A 22,285-nucleotide genomic window follows, 5' to 3' on the forward strand; every position below is an offset into this window, starting at 1 on the left:
TTTAGTTTTGGTGGTAAAGAATAACAGTTAAGTTTTACTTTGGTTAACTCCTAGTCCACAACTCGTGGCCCAGCTGCTAACTTTCTTCAATAGCACCAAATCATCCGCATAGGTTTATCGCCTTCACTCCACATATCTCTAATTTAAAGATAATTGTATCCATGACCAGAAGCCAAAGAAGGGGCGAAAGGACACCACAATGGGGTGTTCCCCTACTCACGTATTTTGTTGCGATTGTATTGCCTAGAGTGCTCGAATCTTCCTACCACTGAGCATGAAAATAATCCATTGTCGAATGAAGTCTTCTACACCGAACTTAACGAGCGATTCTTCTATGGATTCTGCAAGGACGTTGTTAAAAGCACCTTCTATGTCTAGGAAGGTGGCAAGACTAAATTCTTTATAATGGATTGTTTGTTCTACAGTACGCACTAACTCATGGAGGGCAGTCTCCGTAGATTTGCCCTTAAGATAAGCATGCTGAGAGCTTTCGAGAGGTCGTCCAACTAGGATTTCTCTAATATGGTAATCAAGAATGCGCTCCAAAGGTTTTAAGCACAAAAGATGTTAAGCTTATTGGTCTGAAATGCTTCGCGGATTCGTGACCTCGCCTACCCACTTTCGGGATAAATAAGTCTTACAAAATATCAGCCATTTGACAAATATCGTTATTCCTTATAAAAAACATACCTTCTACCTTTTAAAACTGAAATAAATACTCGGTTTGAGTTTGAAATTCATCTTCAAACTAAATTAAAACTTGTCTGCCAAAAAGTTGACAAATCATTAATATTCTCACTTAATTTTAACATTATCCTCTTTTAAATCCTTTGCAGCTTCTAGCATATAACAAAAATATTCAAATTAAGATCAAAATAATCTAAGCACATAAATTTATCAATAGATTTAAATTTTCTAATTGCAGGTGCTCTACCACTGGTGACAGCAACTACTCTTTGCTTTACATTTAAGTGGAAATGGTGTATTATCATTTCATACTGTTTACTCTCCTTATGGGGTCTTTATAAAGTAAGTATAATCTAAAACGTCACGTTATTGTGTCACATCACTTTCTATATATTATACAATTTCCCAACAATATGCATTTTAGAGATACTCGTCGAGAGAGACTTTTCATGGTCGTAAAGTATAATATTTTAGATAGAATTTAGTTCTATAGAATATTGCATTTATATTTTGAACTCCATATAACACTTTTGTAAAGAAGGAACTAGCTTCTTTAAATGTAAACAAAACACATAACATACTTGTACAGCTATGGTCAAAATAATAAGAACATTTGAAGAAAAAATCTATCCTTTTAATAAGACTTAAACAGATGTTTCCTTCAGTACAGTAACAAAAATGAGAAAAACAGAGCGCGGTAGGGCATTCCACATTCGTGTAGTACGGTTTAAGAATGTAAATCTGCAATTCACAGGACGGAGGAAGTTGGGCTCAAGGGTAAACTGATAAATAGTTCTTAAAACGAATAATACGAATAAATTGTATGGAGGAATAGTCCGTTTAAATAATGGCAAAAAAGGTTGAGGCAAGAAACTTTGTACGACGATGTTTAAGTGTAATAATTGATTTATTCAAGCCATGAAATCTGGAATCAGTTAATTGAATAAGATGTTGCACAAAAATGACCATTTAAAAATGCGGAAGAGTTCCTCGGAAAAAATTTAAAATATCTTTTAAAATTCATGTGAAACAATCTTAATCTCTCTAAAACGATGTAAAGATTTGTTTCAGTGCTCGGTGGGAAAACCATAAGAACACATCTTGCTACGAAAGCCGTACTGAGGAGGTCATTGAGGAGCTTCTAGTACTCAATATATTTCTTATAACAGACTTAACATGGCCTTTAAAAGAAGAGACTTTAGCGCAATCCTAGTCGATAATTTTAGAGAAAAGAATTTTCATTTTTTTCTAGTGATTGATTAAGCAAATAGTGTTTTTCTACTACTCAAAAAGGATGGAAAAGATTAACCTCTTCAGAATAATAAGGGGTATACAATCCCAACCAACCGAGTACCTTGACACTATCAGAAATGATGCAAATTGTGACCAACTGCCTTAGTTCAGGTTAAGTTGATGGGCTAGTAATTGACGACGTTATCGCCAGACTTAGATCAATGTAGACCCGTTCTGATACCCCGAAGTATTGAACTGTTCTAAAAGCGTGCACAAACCTAAGATATTATGTGCTGTCTTGTTGTTGAAACTAAGAGGCTTTGGTGAAGACTAATGGGCTACTACTTAAAATGTTTCAAAGTTGTTCAAGATTATTAAAGAAGTGCCAACCTAAGACTTTGTTTCTAGTATGGCATAGTGCTGGGTAGTGGCATAAGAAGCGGAACACGTCTCCTTGTTCTTCCTCATAACTGCATAGTCTGCCCAATCCATCGGTAGCAAGGAGCATTTTTACCAGCTGTGACATTTTACTATGTAAAGACTTTTTGTCTAGGTACATAATCGAGCGCAATTTTGTTTTGTCGAAATAGGGCCATAGTTTTCTGGTCATTACTCAGGTTCCAAAGCTTTCCCATCTCCTATTGGTTTCTTGGTTAACATGTTGTATTTTAATTCGCAGGATGGGATGTCTATGGTTGAGTCTATACTTGGTTAAGTTCTTGGCAACAGGTATCCACAAGCTTCGGTTTGATTGTTGAGTTAAAAATCGATTTCAATGCTGTTTGGTTGTCAATGAATATGGTGACTTCGGCTTGAAAGACGCTGCAAAGATCGCGGAAGTCTGAAGGAGTTGGAAAGATTTAGTGTTTCAGAGAAGGTACCCGCTCCTATTCCACCATCCGTTTTCGAAACTTCAGTATATATGAATATTGACGACTAGAACTTAGTCTACCCATTTGTTTATGTCAGGAATGATAGTGTTAAAGGCCCTGATGAAATGAAATAGAGTGTTATGTAGTCTGTGCTTACATTATTTTTATATATTTCTATAGAAATTGCGCGTGTTCTATGTGGCTGGTTTTCCAGCAAATGGCCTGGTTCAACCGTAGGGCAATTTGTGCAGCAGTTTTCTTGGCGTATTGATCCAGAGGGAAGATATTGCTTCTGTAATACCTATCCATGCCATTCTCTGCACCTTTGTTGTCAGGCTTTTGGATTTTTCTAACGTATTAACCATGCCACCATAAGTGAGCCACTTTAATATCTACGAATACAGCCAGTGCTTACTGCTTACTTCCCATAGGAAGTTATAGTAATGGCTCCGATTTGTCAAATTGAAAATTTTGACATTTCTCGACGTTTCAAAGTCCATAGAGTCGAAATAAAAGATTTTTAGAAAGATGTCTGTGCGTGCGTGTGTTCGTACGTATGTACGTTCGAGACGTTTTTTTCGTCGTCCATAGCTCAAGAACCAGAAGAGATATCGATTTCAAATAAATTTTGTTATACAGATAATAAGGCAGAAAAATGCAGAAAGTGCGCTTAAGAAAATTGCGTGGGTGTTTTTTTACCATAGTTTGAAAAAAAGGTGAACATTTTCGTTAACCCTAAATATCTTACGAATCAAAAACGCTAGGGACTTGAATTAAATTTTATATAGTAAATTGTAATGTGATATCAAAAAAGTATATTTTTTGAAAAAAATCCATTTAACGATTTTTTTTAAATCAAAAAACATGAAAAAAAAATTTGTCACCTTCAAAATTTTACTACTAAAATATGATTTCATCTTCAAAACAATTTTGTGCAACGGAAAACAAAGTTTTTGACATCTGATAAAATTTTGAGAAAAATCGAATTGACAGTTTTTTTTATAAAAAATACAAATCTAAAAAAAAACATTACTCAAAGTTGTTAAAAATTGAATATCGATTCAAATATCTTTTCAAAAACTTGAAATTTAGGCTTCCAACTGATTTTATCTTATAAGCAATATTGTTTCCAACATTCTGAAAACATGTTGAAAAAATCGAATTGACAGTGTTTTTACAAAAAATTAAAAAGTAAAAAAAAATTTACAAAAGTTGGTAAAAATTGATTTTCGACTCAAATATCTTTTCAAAAATTTGAAATATTGGCTTTAAACTAATTTTATCGTATAAGAAATATTGTTTTCAACATTCGGTAAAATTTTGAAAAAAATCGAAATGATAGTTTTTTTTACAAAAAAGTAAATCTCTAAAAACACAATACTAAAACTAGGTAAAAATTTACTTTAGACTCAAATAGCTTTTTAAAAATTAAAAATATTGGCTTCAAACTTATTTTATTTCACAGAAAATATTGTTTTCGATATTCAGTAATTTTTATATAAAAATCCAATAGTCCGTTTTTTCATAAAAAATAGTACGCGAATTTGGTAAAAATTGATACGAGTACATTTAGACAAAATTTTAATCAAGACAAATCGACAGACAGGTTTTGAAGTTATCAGTGTGGGTCGCATCCCAGCCTCTTTTTCCTATAGTTTTCACCATGCAGAGTATGGCTGCTTCTACACTTTTGCTTTATGAACAAGCTTGTTGTGTAGGAGATAAAACGTCTGCCTTCAGATTGCTCCGTATGCGAATATCCGAAAGACTCTAAAATTTTTTAAGAATAAGTGATGTAAAACTTATGGGTCTAAGGCCTTTAGATTTTTGTGGGGTTGGTATAACAGCTCAAGGTATAAAAACTACAACCACCTCACGCCATAATATGGGGCACTCAACAACTAAGCATCTAACGCTGCCATTTTTGACAACAAACGTAGGAAACTAGGAAGAGCAGGAGTAGTTTTTACGAATAATCAAGAAACTGACCGTGTATTCATCAATATTGGAATTGAGAAACAGGTCTTGTTCGGTCATTAACTTCCAATATTTAAATGTTATGTAATAATCTGAGCTTACTTCTGTGGGTTTTGTCTGTCCTGAGTGAAAAAGCTAACAAATTGTAATTATTGAAACTGGCCTAAATATCAATTTTAGTGAGAGCATACAGGTACAATTCTTTCACATTTGCGAAGAGTCGGATCTTAAGAAAACAATAGTTATAAGGATTTGCTTGCTTAGCTGAAAGTCCTGGTAACTAGGCTTTTTACAAATATTATTACTATTGTAATTTTTGTACTTGATAATGAAGAAAAAACAACATCCAATTGAAAAAAAGGTCAGTGCTATGAACGTCTTGTGGTTAAGACTGATGTTCTTATGTTTATGATTCGACTATATTGAAGGAAGAATAATGGTTCTAAGCTTTACCCCAGGAAAATCCTCAGGGTAGGATGTTAGAAGTTTCTACTCTTTCATTGAGAATTATACAAAACGATTTTTTTGGAGAATTTAAATAAAATTTAGTAGTTAACTCTTAAAAAAAATGTGATTCCGTGCAAAAAGAATTAATTTAATTCAATTAAAACAAATAAAATCCTTATTTTTATGAAGTCAATAGTAATGGATTCCAAAACCATGAAAAACAAATTATTGTTAAACATCACAGATTGAAAAATATTAATAAAATACTTCCCATTAAAATTAAATGATCATATTTTAGATTTGTTCCTATTATTTTGACCATAGCTGTGTATCGTATCGTGATTAACCTCCTTTTCAATCGTACTGAGATCCTTGCCTTGACTCTCAGTCTTCTGTGTTCTGTGATGTTGATGTGTGGTGTCTTCCCAGTTTTTACTATAGGAAGTACACATTATATGTATGAGTAGAGTATACGTAGCTCTAATAGAGTCTATAGTTTGAAGAAGGATTTCTCAAGTGCTTATATCCATTAAATTGAGGTCGTTATCACAGCTGTGAATACAAAAACGGGATGAGCATCTAAATACCCTCTATACTCTACAACCTACATATATACAATTTTCTATGTGATTTAATTTCTTTCAATGTCACCCTTTTCTTCGTGTTCGAGTGTACTATATAAAATATCTAAAGACTTTATGTAGGTAGCCATTTTGGCAAGGATATCATTTTTGAAACTGATGTATTTGGTGTATTGTGTCCTATTCTGAGAACCCATTACTCATTTACTATATACACATACTCGTAGTAGTACAACATATCAGAGTGTACACATCACCTAACTCGTATGAACAGTATTTACAGAAATTTCACATTCTTGGCAAAACATTGATGGTGATGTCGAATGGCGGGCAAAAAGTTAAAACATGGTTGCCAAGTTATTTTTATAAAATAGACATCAAATTCATTTTTATAGACAAATTTTTGTAAGCTTGTTTTAATTAATGTACATTCATTTCAAATAAAAGTTACCAATAAGATTTTGTTAAACTAAGCCAAAAAAGTTTTATTTATTCTAATAAACAAAGTCACAAAAAATGATCATACTTTTGGATTTAAAAGAAAACAGAACGATAAAAAATGATAAATAAAAATGGATCAAAAATACTCTTTTAAAAGATGTTTTAAGCGAGGCAATAATTCTATTGATAAATTAGTTATACAAATCAAAAACAGTCGATTTTCAAACTATGCAATTTATACTAATATTAATGTGAAAGTCAGTTTGTGCGTTTGTTTGTCCGTCCTTCACGTCTCAACGGAGCATTATTATGACATGATTTTTTGTGGGGATGTTGTAACGAGGAGTGTTTAAAGCTATTTCTTACCTTGGTTAAATATTTGATTCCTGACTCATTTGAACAGATCCGCAACTAACACTTATAATTGATATTCAATTCATTCTTTTTACTAAAACACTAATTTTTAGAATATCATTAGGTTCTGACCGTTCTTCTACCTATCATCGTTGCCTATCATTAAGTGTTTTTCTATTAAAATCGGAGATAAACAGCTAAAAACCTATGTCGAGGGCTACGTGACATTAACGGAAGATTTTTGTAATTTAGTACAAATTAATTCTTAACTTATATACATGACTATCAACTTATCTGTCAAATTTCAATTCTAATATAAGGAAACGATGTTGTTTTAAAAATATATTTACACATATTTTTATGAATAAGCAAGAGTTACAAATAGTATCAAAATAAATTAAAACGTTTTCCTATTATGAGTTTTAATTTTGTATAGCTCGCTTTGACAGCTGTCATTTCGACATTTGAAAAATTAAAACTGCGTCATTATTAAAAATGTGTTATATTCTGCAACAGCCATTAACGAATTAAAACTGTTGAATTTTATCACTTTTACAGTCACAGTTCGCAAAACTAAAGCATTATTTGGTCTTCGTGATGCCTTTTTTCGGCTTACGATAGTAAGTGAAACTGGTAGAAAAATTGGAGATGTTGAAAGGAGTTTGTGATGTGAACAATTGAAACCATGTTCGTCTCTCAAGAAACACTGATAATATTGAAGCCGTCATCCGTAGTGTAAATTATCCTTCTTTTCATTGAAAAAAATCCACAGTAATGAAGCTAATTTTCCACTTTGAAGGCAATGAGTATAGACACAATTTTTGCATTTTCAGCTTGAAAAATCGAAGATTGGTTGTTGAAAAGTCTCTCCATCCCCAACCCTCAAAATGTCTCCGATTGTAGCAGCTATCACTGTGAATGGAATATTGCTACTAAGCTGAATTCAAACAAAATAGAAAGCCATGAAACGGATATATTACACGCATTACATTTTTGCATGACCAAAAATTACGGCAGAAAATACTACAATGTCCCACGAGTAGTACAAATTTCTAGTTATTTGTAAAAAATGTGCGTCATATACATCATTGTTGGTTCCAAAACTCGTTTCCGATGACACTCTTTTTGAAAACTTGAATGCCAATTTGCTTGCGGCACGATTTGCTTTTAATTCGATGCTGCCAATAATGATCTAACTCCTTCTGTACTTAAAAGCGAAAAACGATTCTATGGGACGCTTCTTCTTTTGCACTTTTACAGTTGCTAAAGAACTCAAAGACCTCGGATGTAATTTAAGTTTCTAAAGCTAAAGCAAAACAAAAACAATGAATTTCCACTTTCGTTAACATTACCGCCCCCAGTAAGCTGACTGCAATCTTCACCTGCCTTACTTCATTGCTCTCTGCTAGTAACGTCCAAGACTGCAAGTTTCACTGCCGGTCGTTCGTATAGACCAAATTTGGTTTGAATCTTTGCTCTGCGTACCTCTCCATCTTTATCTATCACCACATCTACAATACGTCCCGTCACGCTGAGTTCTTCCCATTATGTCAATGTCATCAGCATATCCTAGTTATTGGACAGACTTTTGAGAGATAGTGTTGACGTGGGAGCTCTGCACTATTCTTTAACGATGTTAAAAAATTACATGACAGCGCATCACCTTGTCTAAGGCCTTTTTAGACATCGAACTGTTAAGTTGTTACGAACCTTTATGAAGCAGCGTGAACTCTCCATAATCATCCTGCGCAAACGGACGAGTTTGGCAGGAATGCTAAAATTTAACATGGCCCTATACAGCTCGTCCTTGTTGATGCTGTCATATGCGCCCTTGAAATCGATGAAAACATGGTGAGTGTCGATTAAGTGCTCTTAGGTTAGTAGTGTGAATATTTGGTCGATAGTGGACTTTCGTAGTCTAAGACCACACTGATAAGGACCTATCAGTTTGTTGACGATGGGCTTTAGACGTTCACATATTACGGCAGAGAAGATTTTATAGGCGATGTTAAGTAGACTGATTTCTCTATAGTTGGTGCAGTTTAGAGGGTCTCCTTTTTTCAGGATCGGGCAAACAATACTGAGGTTCCATTCATCGGGCATGCTTTCTCCCGACCATATCTTACCGATAAGTTGGTGCACGCTCCTAACCAACTTATCTCCAGCTGATTTAAAGAGCTCGTCATTCAAGCCACCCGCTCCAGCGGCTTTATAAGACTTCAGCTTAGATATGGCAATCTTTACTTCGTGCAAGTCGGGAGGACGGGATTGTTGGCTTTCGTCGTCTAATGGATCATCCTGCCTCACAGCGGAATTCGGAACGTCGTTGCAGTTATTCAGTCTGCAGAAGTGGTTCTTCCATATCCTCTGCAATGACTGCGGTTCCATTATGATGTGTCCACTTTCATCTTTGCAGCCTTCGGTTCGAGGTTTACGTACTTGTGAATTTCGTTTCACCTGCTCAAAAAACTTTCCCACTTCATTCCTGCTTTTGAAACTCTCAACATCTCTGACCGCACGCTTCTCATGCTCTCTCTTTTTCTTCTGAGAAATCCGTGTTCCTCTCGCCTCTTCTGCTCAAAGGGCTCATGAACAGCTCTCGTCCTTTTATGCACCGCCGCCGCTTTGCGTGCCTGTTGTTTGGCTGCATTTGCTTGCCAACGTTCCTGATCACACCAGGGGTTCCCTTTTGGTGGTTGCTTGAAGCCCTACACGTCAGAGGCGGCTTCTCTGGTTGCATCTTGGCAATGTTGCCACTAGTTTTCGATACATTGTGTTGGCGGCAGAGAACTTCGAGAGAAGTTACTTGTAACTAGGACGGAAAAGGATTTGGGGAGCTCTTGCGATTGTAGCCATTAGACGTTTTAATTTCTCCCAGCACCTCCCTGTTTTGCCTTGGGTCTGGAATTCCTAAGTGCTACCTTGGCTACAACGAGGTAGTGGTCCGAGTCGATGTTAGCTCCTCGGACTTTATAAAACTCTGAACTCTGAAATGTTAAATTATTTTCGTATTTCACTGAAGATCGTCTCGTGATTCACTTGATGGTATTTACGATGGTAAGCGTCAACTATCAGGTAGGTAATATACTGCGAATTTGGTAGAATAACAAGCTATCTGCAGTCCATTCAAGCAATGTCAGCAAAGGCAGTTCGCGCCCCTGCAATCTCTCAACTCCAATTTCATCAGCATTCAAAAAACCGTCCAATTGCACTTACGTCCCATCTTTACAAGATCATGGAAACGCTGAACAATTTTCAGCTCAATAAATATCTTGAAGAACGAAAGCATCTCAATGGACAAAAGTATGACTTTTGAAGCAATACGTCCACTGTTTATCTCAGGGTTTACGATGGAAGAAATCTTTCCATCGTTTTGGAGAAACTAAAATTATTGCACTTGATATTTCTAAAGCATTTGATAGAGTTTGGCATCGAGTTTTCGTATCGAAAATGCCTGTTATTGGTATTTGGTATTAAAACATCTTTTCTTAGTTGGGTTAGAAATTACCTGAATGACCGTTCAATTCAAGTAATATATTAGTGTTGGACGGGTTCAAATGTAATATCCAAAAAATTAATAGGGGTGTGTCCCAGAGCTTCATTTTGTTTCCGAAACTCTTCCCTATTTTGTCTGAAACTTCTAACTAATTTAAGTGTTTTGCTGATGACAGTATCCTCTTTTAATATTGGTATATAGATTTTCTTTTATGTCCTGAAGATGTGGACTAGCAACGGCAGTGCCTGAACGGTGTTGATCTTGACAGCATTGTTAAATGGGGAATCAAAATACTTATATAACTTAATGATTCGAAAATTCAATGACGTCTACTGTCGCAAAAGTTTAACCCTACTCAATGGCATTATTCATAGGTCCTACCTGCACCTAGGAAAGTGAAAAGCTTTTAGTTCTAGGTATTTGCATTTCACATATTTGAGTTCTTCAAACATCCTTCTTATTATTTAGGTTTTCTCAGAGCATGCAAGAAGTTTTCTACCCTTCTAATCTGCCTATTAATAACACAGTTGTTATTCGTCAATTAATTCTAATATTTCGCCTGGTGCCCTAATGACATACTTGAGTCTGAATTGAATAGAATTGAAAAGTGAGCTCTTAAAGTGATAGGCGAACGTTCTCTAACTGATAAATTTCATACTCTTGAATACCGCCGCAAAGTCTGATAGCTATCATTGTTTAATCGCTATTTTCGTTAAATGGTTTTCTTAAATAGCCCTTTTTTCATCCCCTCAAACAATTTAACCACAATGCTCATGCCTCTAGGACTACTCAGTAGTTTATCCTTGAACTCAATTTCGGACTAATTGTTAAGTACAGTGATTCTTTCTTTAGCAGCACTACACGAATGTGGAATACATTATCAGATTCAAAATTTCCAACTCATTACAATGTGCTTAAATTCAAAAATTATGTGTATCGGTATCCTATTTCTAATCATGTTTCTCCGTCTTAATTGCTCGTACTGTATTTAATCAATATAAGGCTAACTGATTTGAAGACATTTAAGTGAGCAAGGTTGAATGTTATCAATATGGAATGCAATGCAAATGTAATAAAACAATGGTAATTTTTCAAGAATAGCTTCCTAATCGACTTTTTGCACCAAAAGGTGACCAGAATTATCCAACCAGATCTTCTAATTAATCACCTTAATGTTATCTTATTTTGATCACTTCACTTTAGCTTCACGAAGTTCTTGTAAATGGAAATCCCTGAGTTATGAAGGACATATCGTGGAAAATATCCGAAATGGTCATGTAGGTTTCCCATGGGTTTCTTTTTGGCTTATATCGTGTTTCATTATTAATAGCATACCTTATTATTGACAATAAAGCAAACATTCATTAGTTTATCTTTAAAAGTACTATATTTTTAAATATCAAAACCTCTTATTAGAAAACCATAGTTGGCAACCAAAACAACAAAACCTTACCATAATGTTATATAGAGCCATATCAACTATGCCATTAGGATATAAATCGAAAATAAAATTTCGTGTTCTATGTTTGGCAAGAAAATCTAACGTGTCCAGCTTTTTTGCCTCGTATGCACATAATGGCCATGACCAACACGTCTATACACATCCATTTACTGATGGTCCGAATTGATTGTTGTTATTTTGTTATTTCATGTGTCCTAAAACATTTGGGTTCTTATTATTGTTTCTTTTTGTTACTTTTTTTTGGAAAGGAGAATTCAGTCCTTTTAGATTTATTGATTTTTCTACTTCCAGTTTTATTCCAATCTATTTATATATGTATAAAATAATTGTAATCTTGTGTGTCCCCTTTGTAGGCACTAACAGCAAGTTCACCATGGCAGAGACGTCTTTGTTTTGCTTTGCCATTTACAATGAGATCAATTCTAACATTTTTACGAACAATCGGAATAGTGGGCAGCAATCGAATCGCAATGTCTCACGTATATCTACAGGTAGTAATTAATACAATTTTTAAAAATAAAAATTAATTAAAATGTTTATTTATATTTTCTTTTATGAATTTAGATACAATTTGTTTTTTGTCTTTTTAAATATAATAATATTTATATTTATACATTTTTTCGGTGTTGTTTCTAATTAAATAATTTTTTTACTATTTTTTTTAAATTCAAAAACGTTTTTTGTTAAAATATTGGTGATGTCTTAAGTGAGCACAATAGTTTCTTTTTGTGAAAATAAAATTGTAAGATAATTTTAAAACTTTTCCTGCTCAATTTAATTATACCTTTACATACAATTTCTTTTTTGCAAACATTTTATAAAATGAAAATACACTGATTTTTTAAATATCTCTTTAACACAAACAAACTTAAAGTATATTTATTAAATAATTAAAAAAATTATTCGTTATCATTTTATTTGAAAAAAAAGTTCTGAAGGAAAACAGAATAACAAAATAAACTAATGTTGTACATTAAAGTAATTTAAAAATCAAAAATGTCTACGATTTTCAAGACAACTGGCTTGTTTGTTAGAGCTTAGTAAAATGATACACCTGTCTGTGTCCATATTTTAGCTTTCAAGATTTTTATTAAGAGGCAGTTTATCGTTGTTTTCTATTTTCCATACAAATTGTATGGAAGCTTTAGGTTTTTCTTGCATTTTCATAGTTCATGGTACATACACAACCGAAAATATAAAAATTTTCTACCACAACTCGGAGTCGATAACCACAACTTTAAGAGCCTTAACTTCAATTGTCGGTTGTTATTCGAGGCGTAATAGACAGACCGACAAATTAAGTGTAAATATGTAGACTCAACTACATATTCGTAGTGTGTCGAAGTTTCGAAAATATTGCTGCCAAGTCCATCAATTCCACGGAGGCGTTGTCAAGAATTGGTGATCGCTTATACCACATTAGGGCGTGTTTTGTGTAACTATCTTTGTTTACTCCTATACAAGATCAAGCTGACTCAAGAATTGAACCCGTTGGACCAATTGAAGCAAACGTTCGTTCTCCAAATGGGATATAAAGAAGAAACGCCGAGGGGATGAATTTCATTGCAAAATTATTTCCAGCGACGAAGCTCATTTTTGGCTCAATAGAATTCTTTAATATAAGAAAAATATGAAAATTTAACATTTTCTTCTTGAACCCCCATACTAAGTTACTTAAGGTGGCGCCTAAGTCCAGGGGGACCTGGGCCTTAACCAACATGCGTCTCCAGCCAGTCAGTCCCTAGCTAGCTGTCTCCAGTTTCACACGCAAAGTTGGTTGAAGTCTTCACCCCACCTGCGTGCGACATCTGAGTCGCGGTGTTCCTCTACTGCGCCATCCCTCAGGATTGTATTCGAAGACCTTCCGGGCCGGAGCGTTGATGTCCATTCGCTCTACATAACCTAACCATCTAAGCCGTTGGACTTTAATTCTGTTAACTAGGTCAGGGTCACTGTACAGCCCCTACAGTTCGTCGTTATTTATCTTTTCCTTTATTCTCCATCTATGCATTAGGGACCAAAAATTACAAGAAGAATTTTTCTCTCGAAGCATCTTAAGACGCTCTTATCTTTCTTTGACAGGCTCCAGGATTCTGCGCCATAAATGAGAACCGGGACGAGGAGTGTCTTATAGATGGTGATTAAAGATGCTCGAGAGAGGACTTAACTTCTCAATTGCCTTACAAGTCTAAAGAAGCAGCGATTTTCAAGAGTTATTCTTCGTTTGATTTCAGCACTGGTGTCGTTGTCTGTTTTTATAGCTGTGCCTAGGTAGACAAAGTCCATAACTACCTCAAAGTTACATTTGTCCATGGTGACGTTTTGTCCAAGACGTCGTTGTTCAATGTCCTTTTTTGATGACAGCGTAAGCTTTGTCTTGTCCTCATTGACCTTTGATCTTCCAATTATACCAATATCATCTGCGTATCCAAGTTCTAATTGGATGGACCTTTGGTATATTGTGCCTCTAGTGTTGACGGTTGAGTTTTGCACAATTCATTCCAGAACGATGTTTAAGAAGTAGCATGTCAGTGCATCGCCCTTTCTAAAACCTTATTTGCCATCAAATGCATCGGTGAGAACTTTTCTGACCTTGATAGAACAGCGTGCATTCTCCATCGTCATTCTGCACAAACGGATAAGTTTAACAGGGATGGCAAAACTAGACATTGCTCTGTAGAGCTCTTACCTATAGATGCTGTCATACGCGGCTTTAAAATCTATAAAGAGATGGTAGGTATGGATTTGAAGTTCTTGGGTTTTTTCCAAGATCTGCCGTAGTGTGAGTATTTGGTCGATAGTGGACTTTCCTGGTCTGAAGCCACACTGATAAAGACCTATCAGCTTGTTAACGAACGGCTTGAAACGTTCACAAAATAGGGCAGAGAGGATCTTAAACGCAATGTAAGGAGACTGATGCGTCTGTAGTTGGCGCAGTTTAGAGGGTCTCCTTTCTATGTATCGGGCAAACTATGTGGTGTTTCTCTCTCCTCTTCTGCTCGTAGAGCTCGCTAGCAAGCTGGTCTTTCTATGCATCACCGTTTTGTATGTCTGTTTTGTTTAGCTGCGTGCGCTTTCAGGCATTCGTCGTCAAACTAGAAGTTTAGCTGTGGTGGCCGTGTGAAACCTAGTACTTCAGAGGCGGAAGATGACTTCTTTTCCTAGCTTGGCGTTAAAATCTCCTAAGACAGTTTTAATGTCATAGCCAGGGCACTGCTCAAATGTCTTGTCCAAATGTCCAATCTTCATCTTTCACCTTTCTTGGGGCATGCGCGCATATCAGGCTAAGACAGTTTTAATGTCATAGCCAGGGCACTGCTCAAATGTCTTGTCCAAATGTCCAATCTTCATCTTTCACCTTTCTTGGGGCATGCGCGCATATCAGGCTTATGTATCGGCGAATTTAGCCTTGAAGCGGGTTGTCGTGATGCGCTGGCTCACACTGTTGAAACTCAAGACTTTTTGCCTGATTCTAGTTCCAACAAAAAAAAAAAAAACAAAATAGACGATGTATTTGTTCCCGGTAGCTGTCGCCGTAGTATACATCGCAGCCTTTTAGTTTGCGTTGCTTTCCTATCGCACTTCTTGGATGTCGGTAATATCTGCCTTGTAGAAGTTAAGGGCTTGCGCTATTTGTTCGGCTACACGGGGTCTGTTAAGGGACCTAACATTCCGCATATAGATAGAAAGTTCGTTGTCCTTATGAACCATGAACAACAATTCCACAAAAAATAACTGATTGGAGCGGATTGCATCGTTGTTGAGATATATTTTGTCAAGTAAACCGCTTGTCGCGTTACTGTGAAAGACTATCGTTTTTTGAGCTATTACTAATTATTTTCGCCCTAAATTTCAAAATATGGACTTGGGTGAAATTTGATTACAACAAACTGGCACCACAAGTCACAGAGCACCTGTTACAATCGATTTACTAAAAAGTAGGCGTGTTATCTGATATGATGCGAACTAACCCCTTAAGACAGTTTTTTTTTGTGGCTACGTTATGTCATTGGCTTATGCCAAAAAGCTGACTGACGTCATCTTGCCGATCGTGCCAACAGTGGCCATATGCCCGAAGCCAAGTCAAATTCATAAACATTGCAATTGTACTTAAGGCCGATAGTAAAGTTTTTCAAATATCTCAACGGTTTGCGTTTTGATTTAAAAAAAAATGGGTTGTGTTCTTATTAGAGAATCCATCAAATAATATCAGGCTGTGCAATAATCTGCCAACTGCAATTGTGTATTTAATACTATATCCGAATTAACTACTCAAGTTTTTGCACTTTTTACTTCCCATTTTTCGACTTAAAATCTCAGAAATAGAAACAAATTTAAAACCCAAAATTATTAATCATATGCAAAATATAGTTGCTGACTTTTACATAATTTTTAAGAAAAAATCAATTGATCAATTTTATGATCTTCGGTCTTTTCCAGGATTTGTCGTAAAATAAAAATTTGGTCGATGGTAGATTTTCCAGGCCTAAAGCCACACTGGTTAGGGGCCAATTAGTTCGCCAGTAAATGACTTGATGCGTTCACATAATACGCTTGACAAAATCTTGTGCGCGATGTTTAAAAGGCTAATGCTCCTTAAGTTAGAGCAGAGAAGGCGGTCATATTTTTTTATGGAACGGGTAGATGGTGCTTAAGTTCCACTCGTCGGGGATACTTTCTTCCAACCAAATTTTCGTAACTAGCTGGTGCATGCTCCTTACCAAATCTGCTCCAGCATACTTAAAAAACTCCGCCTGCAGACCGTCATCGTCGGCCGCTTTTTTCGATTTCAACCTGGTGAGTTTGATCTCACTCTGGCCGGGTGAAACTCTAGATCGTCAACCAAATAGATTTAACGTGGCGGAATCATTGACTTCATCACCATTAAGCAGCTGGTTGAAATGATCTCTCTAGATTCTTAGCGTTGACTGAGTCTCGGGTACGGTATTTCACTCCTTATCTTTGCAGGCTCCAACGTGGCTAGTAAATCCCAATGTTTTCTTTTTTCTTCTATAAAAGCTGCGCACTTGTTTCCTGTTAAGACATCCCTGGACATCCTAGACTTTACGCTGCTCATGGGCTTTTTTCTTTTTTCCAAGCAAGTATTTCTCATCTCTTCTCTTATTGACGTAGAGCTGGCGGGAAGATCGTGTCCTCCTTTGCTGCCACAATCTGTAAGCCTGAGTTTTAGCTTTGTTTGCCTGAACACATTTGGAGTCAAACCAAGGGATCCTTATTGGCGGCTGTGATAAACTTAGCACCTCTTCTGCAGCATTTCTGATGGATTGTTTGCAAAGCTGTCAGTGTGTCTCTGGGCACTTCTCGTCCGTTGTAGGGTTTCTCGTAAGCTCTAGGTATACTCGTTACCGAAAATACATACACTCAAGCGATTTTCAATTTTCTATAAAATTTTGAGACTACGTACAAGAGTGATAAGAAGAAAAAAGGCGTAAATTCAGTCTATTTTTATCAAAATTGAAATAGGTAGAAACAAAGACCTTAAAAAAGTATATTTCAATATTTTGATGATCGTGCTAAGCAAAGAGTAGATTTCAAATTTATTTGAAAAAAATGAAGTAGATATACTTCGATTGAAGTAAACTGGTAACGCTGCTAGGTACTTTTGTGGATATCTAGGGACGTGAATCTGGTGCTACTCAACACCATGTTTTTCTCGGCTAGGAATTCGATACGCCTGAGTCCGTTTCCAGATATGATGTCGTGTAGGCTATGTCTTCCGATTGAATTGAGAATTAAAAACTCTTTAATTCTTTAACTTCAGAAGCTATTATTGTTTGCCATCTGGGAAAAACTTTTTATGTAATTAAAATGCTTTTGGCTTTATACGAAGATGTTTTATTTTTATTTGATAACTATCAATTTAATATTTTTGGTTTTCTATTTATTTGAAAAACGTTTAAAAATAATATTAAAGAAGCAGATGAGAAACATGGTTTAGTTTTTGAACACTGACCACAAAAATAATAATTTTTGTTTGTTATGGAGAAAGAAAAAAAAGTTTCAGATGATGTTGAGGTTAAATAAATACATAGAAAGGCTCTCCTGTTATTCTTCCCAATATAATGTAATAACTCATATTATATAATATATAAATACATTTTATTTTTCTTTATAATCATTCGAAAAACTCATATTTCATTTATATCCAAAAATAAAAAGAAAATTTGTATTGATCTAAATTGTTACAAAATTTGTTTATTCTAATTTGCTGCTGCATTACTCGTAAACCTTTACCACTCAACCGGATGGAATGCTATTTATATAATAAAAAAACCTTAGCTCGTAGTTGTGAGTATGAGTTTTTATATGTATAAATAATGCATTAAAAAAAAAAAACAAAGCATCCCCTAGAAGTTCATATATAAAGTCAACATTGCATGTATTTATATTGAACCTTGATTGATAAAGCAATGTTGACAAAAAAATCACTGCTATATTGTTAATTTAATACAAAAATTAGTACCTATTAAATTGTTATTTGGCTTGCAAGAAAAATTATATTATTAATTGATTTGAATTTTTTTTTCGTTTTGTTTTTATTTTGTTTTTTTTTTTAATAATTGATACTAACATGTAAACACTACATAAAAACACATCTGTGAATATGGAACATATTTGTATTAAATTGTTATATGTTGATATTAAAGTCTTGGCTAAAAGCTAGATTGGGCAAACTGATATTTGATATGATTATTTTTAAAATTAACTAACTGGACACGTCCTCTATCTATTTTAAACAAATTAAGAGGGGACAATTATGGCTAAACTCAAGTTTTTATAGAGAAGATATATTAAGATCGATTTGAGAGTCATATTGTTTTATTATAGAATATTTTTTAACCCTAAAGGCTTGAACAAGTCTCCTACTGTTACTTTTCCAAATGTAAATATAAACAAATTATAAGCATCCATCATCATTAACACATCTTTGTCTTAATAAATCTCTTTAGTTACATACAATTCACGCATTGTTATCCTTGAAGGTTCGAATAAGTTAAGATTTAATATGAAAACCAACTTCATTATATATCAAAATCAATTCAATTTTCAACACATAAAATTCTTCATGTCATGACATAAAAAACAAAAAGAATTTTCGTGTAAAAAAAAAAAACAAATAAAAATGTATTTATATGAAAATTTTAAGTTAGCAAACCTGACAGGAGAGTTAGGAACCTGTAATGGTAGAAAACAAAAAACTGACCTATTCCATTCGGTGTTAATATTTTATTTTAAGAAACAAACTTACCTAAAAGTAAGAAAACATAAAGTAGTGCTCTTTGGAAAAAAAAACTGTATGATACAAATACTATCAATCTATATTACTTAACCCTTTCAAAACGCGAGTGGTGTAAGAAGCAAACAATATTTTTATGTAAACCTTAACTCACGACTTGTTAGGGTTAAGTTTAAACAATGTATTTATATTTCTTATCTTAAAAATGCAATATTTATTTTGTTTTATTCAATATTATGTGTTTCTATGTTACAAAAGCTTATATTAAGTGTTATTTAAGTATTTCATAAATCACAAATAAACACAAACACTTTTATTGCAAAGTTTGTGCTGTGCACTGAGTTAAATTTTGTTGACAGTATTAATGTTGGATGTTAAAAAATAAAGTTTTAATAAACGATCGATCGTAACTGTATTTGTATTACTTTATTTCTGACAAATTATTAAAAAAAAAAGGGTTCGTACACCAACTCTTTTGTTTTGCTGTTATCACATTCAGTTTGCATTTGTTTATTTCTTTTATTTTTAATTCATAAATTAATGCTCAAGAGAACTATTTTCTAAAAAGTATTGAAAGTGGTTTTGTGTGGTGTCTTGTAACATAAATGGCACTATTTTGGTGATATTAACCTTATTTTCAATTTATTCATGAAAGAGTTGACACAGAGAAATGTTTATTTTTGTCATTCGAACAATATCAACAAATTTTACACCGCTTTTCCATCATTTTTAGAAAAGGTTAACCACTTCAATTGTGCAACGTTTTTAACATCGTTTAAACTCATTTTGAACCATATTAATTCAGTGCTATGAGTCTTTAATTATTTCAATTTATTTGTGATGCTTGTATTTTCATGATGAACGATTCTCAATTCTTTCGTTTTTAGGCTAGAGCAGGGCATGTACAGAGAAGGTGAAGAACTTTTTCTTCCTCTTCATCGTCCATACAGCTTTAGCAAAAGTCATTTGAGAATACGCCTACCCCTGTGGCGTGCTTTCCTATGGATAGTGTCCGGTTATGAAACCTATTATCGAGCTTTTATGCGATCTGCTTAGAGATAGCAAGCACCTTGAACGTTTTAAATTCAGTGTTGGCCAGATGTTTTTTGTGACTTGACACGTGGTGATGTTGTTCCACTTGGTGCCTGCCCTCCTCACAGCGTCTTGTATTAGCAAAAGTTTACAAGTAGCGATTGGAATGCCAGTACTTGCCAAACGTGGTACGAGTATGATGGGCTTTACTGTACCGTTCCTAGCGAGTTCATCTGCCTTACAGTTACCTGGAATGTCTCTATGGCCCGGCACCCAGCAAATATGAATGTCAAACTGTTGTGCCATCTCCATTAGAGTTGATCGACAATTATGGACTGTTATAGATTTTGTAGAGGCAGAGTCAAGAGATTTGATAACGGCATGGCTATCTGAGAAAATACGGATATCAGATGTTGATATCAACTTTTATTTAAGCCAGGACAAGACTTCCTTTATCGCTAAAAGATTCGTCTGGAACACGCTACAATGACTGGAAAGGTGGAATGTTAAACTTTTAATTTTAGTCGTTACAGAGTACACTCGTCCACCAAATCCTTCTTTTTTTTGCACCATCTGTCCTATCCTTCCAGAAAGATCTAGAAGGTATAGAAATCTGGAAATTTCTATCTAATTGCATCGCTTATGATAGGAAGGAAGTGGTCCTGGTAGCTCTCTCAAAATGACCTCAACTACGATGTTAAAGAAATCGCATGATAGCGCATCAACCTGTCTAAAGCCTTTTTTGAAATTAATAGGTTCGGTTCGGTTCCTTACTTTTTGAAATTCTTTATGGTCATACTGCACAAACGGATTACTAGTTTGGCAGGGATGTCAAAACTCCCTCTTTAAAGTCTTTGGTTCGAGCATTATACACTTATGAATTTCATTTCACTTGCTCATAAGACCTAAACATTTCAACATCTTTGAACGCACGCTTCTGATGCTTTCCGTTTTTCGTTCTAAAAAGTGGGTGTTTTGTTTTTCTCTTCTGCTCATAGAGGTCTTGAGCAGCTCTCGTCGTTTAATAAAGCACCGATGTGACGCTTTGCGTGCTTGTTGTTTGTTTGCCGACATTTCTCATCAAACCAGGAGTTCATTGTTAGTGCTTGTTTGAACGCAAAACATCACACGTAGCTTCTGTGATTGCAGCGTTGCAATGTTGCCACTGTTTGTCGATACATAGTGTTAGCGGCAGAGAACTACAAAAAAAGTTTCTAGTGACTTAGTCAGAGAAGGATTTGATGATATTTTGCAATTGCATTGCATCTCATTGTCTTTACTTAGGTCAGGAAACCCGAGCTGCTACCTTGCCTACAATATCGATGTTAGCTTTGATTCAATGTAAGCTCATCGGATGATGATACTTCATAATGCTGGAAACGGTAGAATAATCTGGAGAAATCTAAGTTATATCGTAGATGTATAAAACTCGTATTGGATAGTATGACGTTTTTTCCAGTAGATCAATAGCCTCAATCAATTTTCATTTGTTTTATTTTAACCAAAGATGTCTTAACTTCCTAGCTTAGCCTTAAAATATCCCAAGCAACTTAAAATCGTAGCTCATATAATTTTTCCACTTAATAATTGTATACTTACTTACGTAGGTCCTCAGACCTGTCCGTTGAGAGCCCCTTAAGGGATATAGGGCCTCTACTACGCCTAATTGCCATCGTGTACGGTTTCCGGAGATGTGTTTTAGCTCCCTCGAACTCTTCCCTAGTGACGCTGATTCCACCTTGACTGTCCTGCGCCATGTGCTTCTCGGTCGTCCAGCTCTTCTTCCTTCTTGTGTTAGCGGATTTTACTGCATTGCTTGGCCTGCAATGCAGTCGTTACGTTTTCGAAGCGTATGTCCAATCCAAACGGTTTGGTCACTGCACTCATAAAGAAGCACAGATTCGACATTTGTGCCTTCCATGGAAACAATGCTTCCAAGGTATTGAAAGCTCTCCACTTTTTACACCGGTTGCGAGAAAATATTTATTTGGGAGGATGTTCGGTTTCCGAGGCTGATCATTTTTGTTTTACTGAAATAAATTTTCAGCCCCACAACTTCTGCTTGTCTCTCCACACTTGTTTTCATTTGATGGAGATTGATTATCCTATGAGAGAGCAAGCAAACATCGTCAAAGTCCATTGGATCCCTCCGGTATCTCACAGACCTAAGCGCAGTACATCGCTTATCACCAACAAAAACAATATTGGCGACAGAATACAGCCCTGTCTTACTCCGCTTCGGATTTCAAAATCATCTGACAACCTATCATGGTGAGGAACGTGACACTTGAATCCATCATATTTTGCTTTAATAATAGCATGCCTCTTTAATCTGGGATGCCTCTCCTCCATAAAGCTAACCAGATATATTCCCTGCTAACGCTGTCAAAGGCTTTCTCGAAGTCGATGAACAGCAGGTGTAGTGGTGATCGTTATTCAACGCAC

The 22,285-nt window shown here is 35.2% G+C and overlaps 1 protein-coding gene across 1 annotated transcript in view; it reads left to right on the top strand.

Moving 5' to 3' along the window:
• The window catches only part of LOC129948590 (progestin and adipoQ receptor family member 4), a gene marked incomplete at its 5' end in the record, with an annotated part of 85,769 nt that overhangs the window by 58,909 nt on the left and 4,575 nt on the right, over window positions 1-22,285 (top strand). Inside the window, 2 exons of the mRNA XM_056059747.1 lie at window positions 926-1,029; window positions 11,904-12,041. Coding sequence (XP_055915722.1) covers window positions 926-1,029; window positions 11,904-12,041 — 242 coding nt within the window. The remainder of the gene's footprint in view (window positions 1-925; window positions 1,030-11,903; window positions 12,042-22,285) is intronic.

Source organism: Eupeodes corollae, chromosome 1, assembly GCF_945859685.1.
Source record: "Eupeodes corollae chromosome 1, idEupCoro1.1, whole genome shotgun sequence".
NCBI lineage: Eukaryota > Metazoa > Arthropoda > Insecta > Diptera > Syrphidae > Eupeodes > Eupeodes corollae.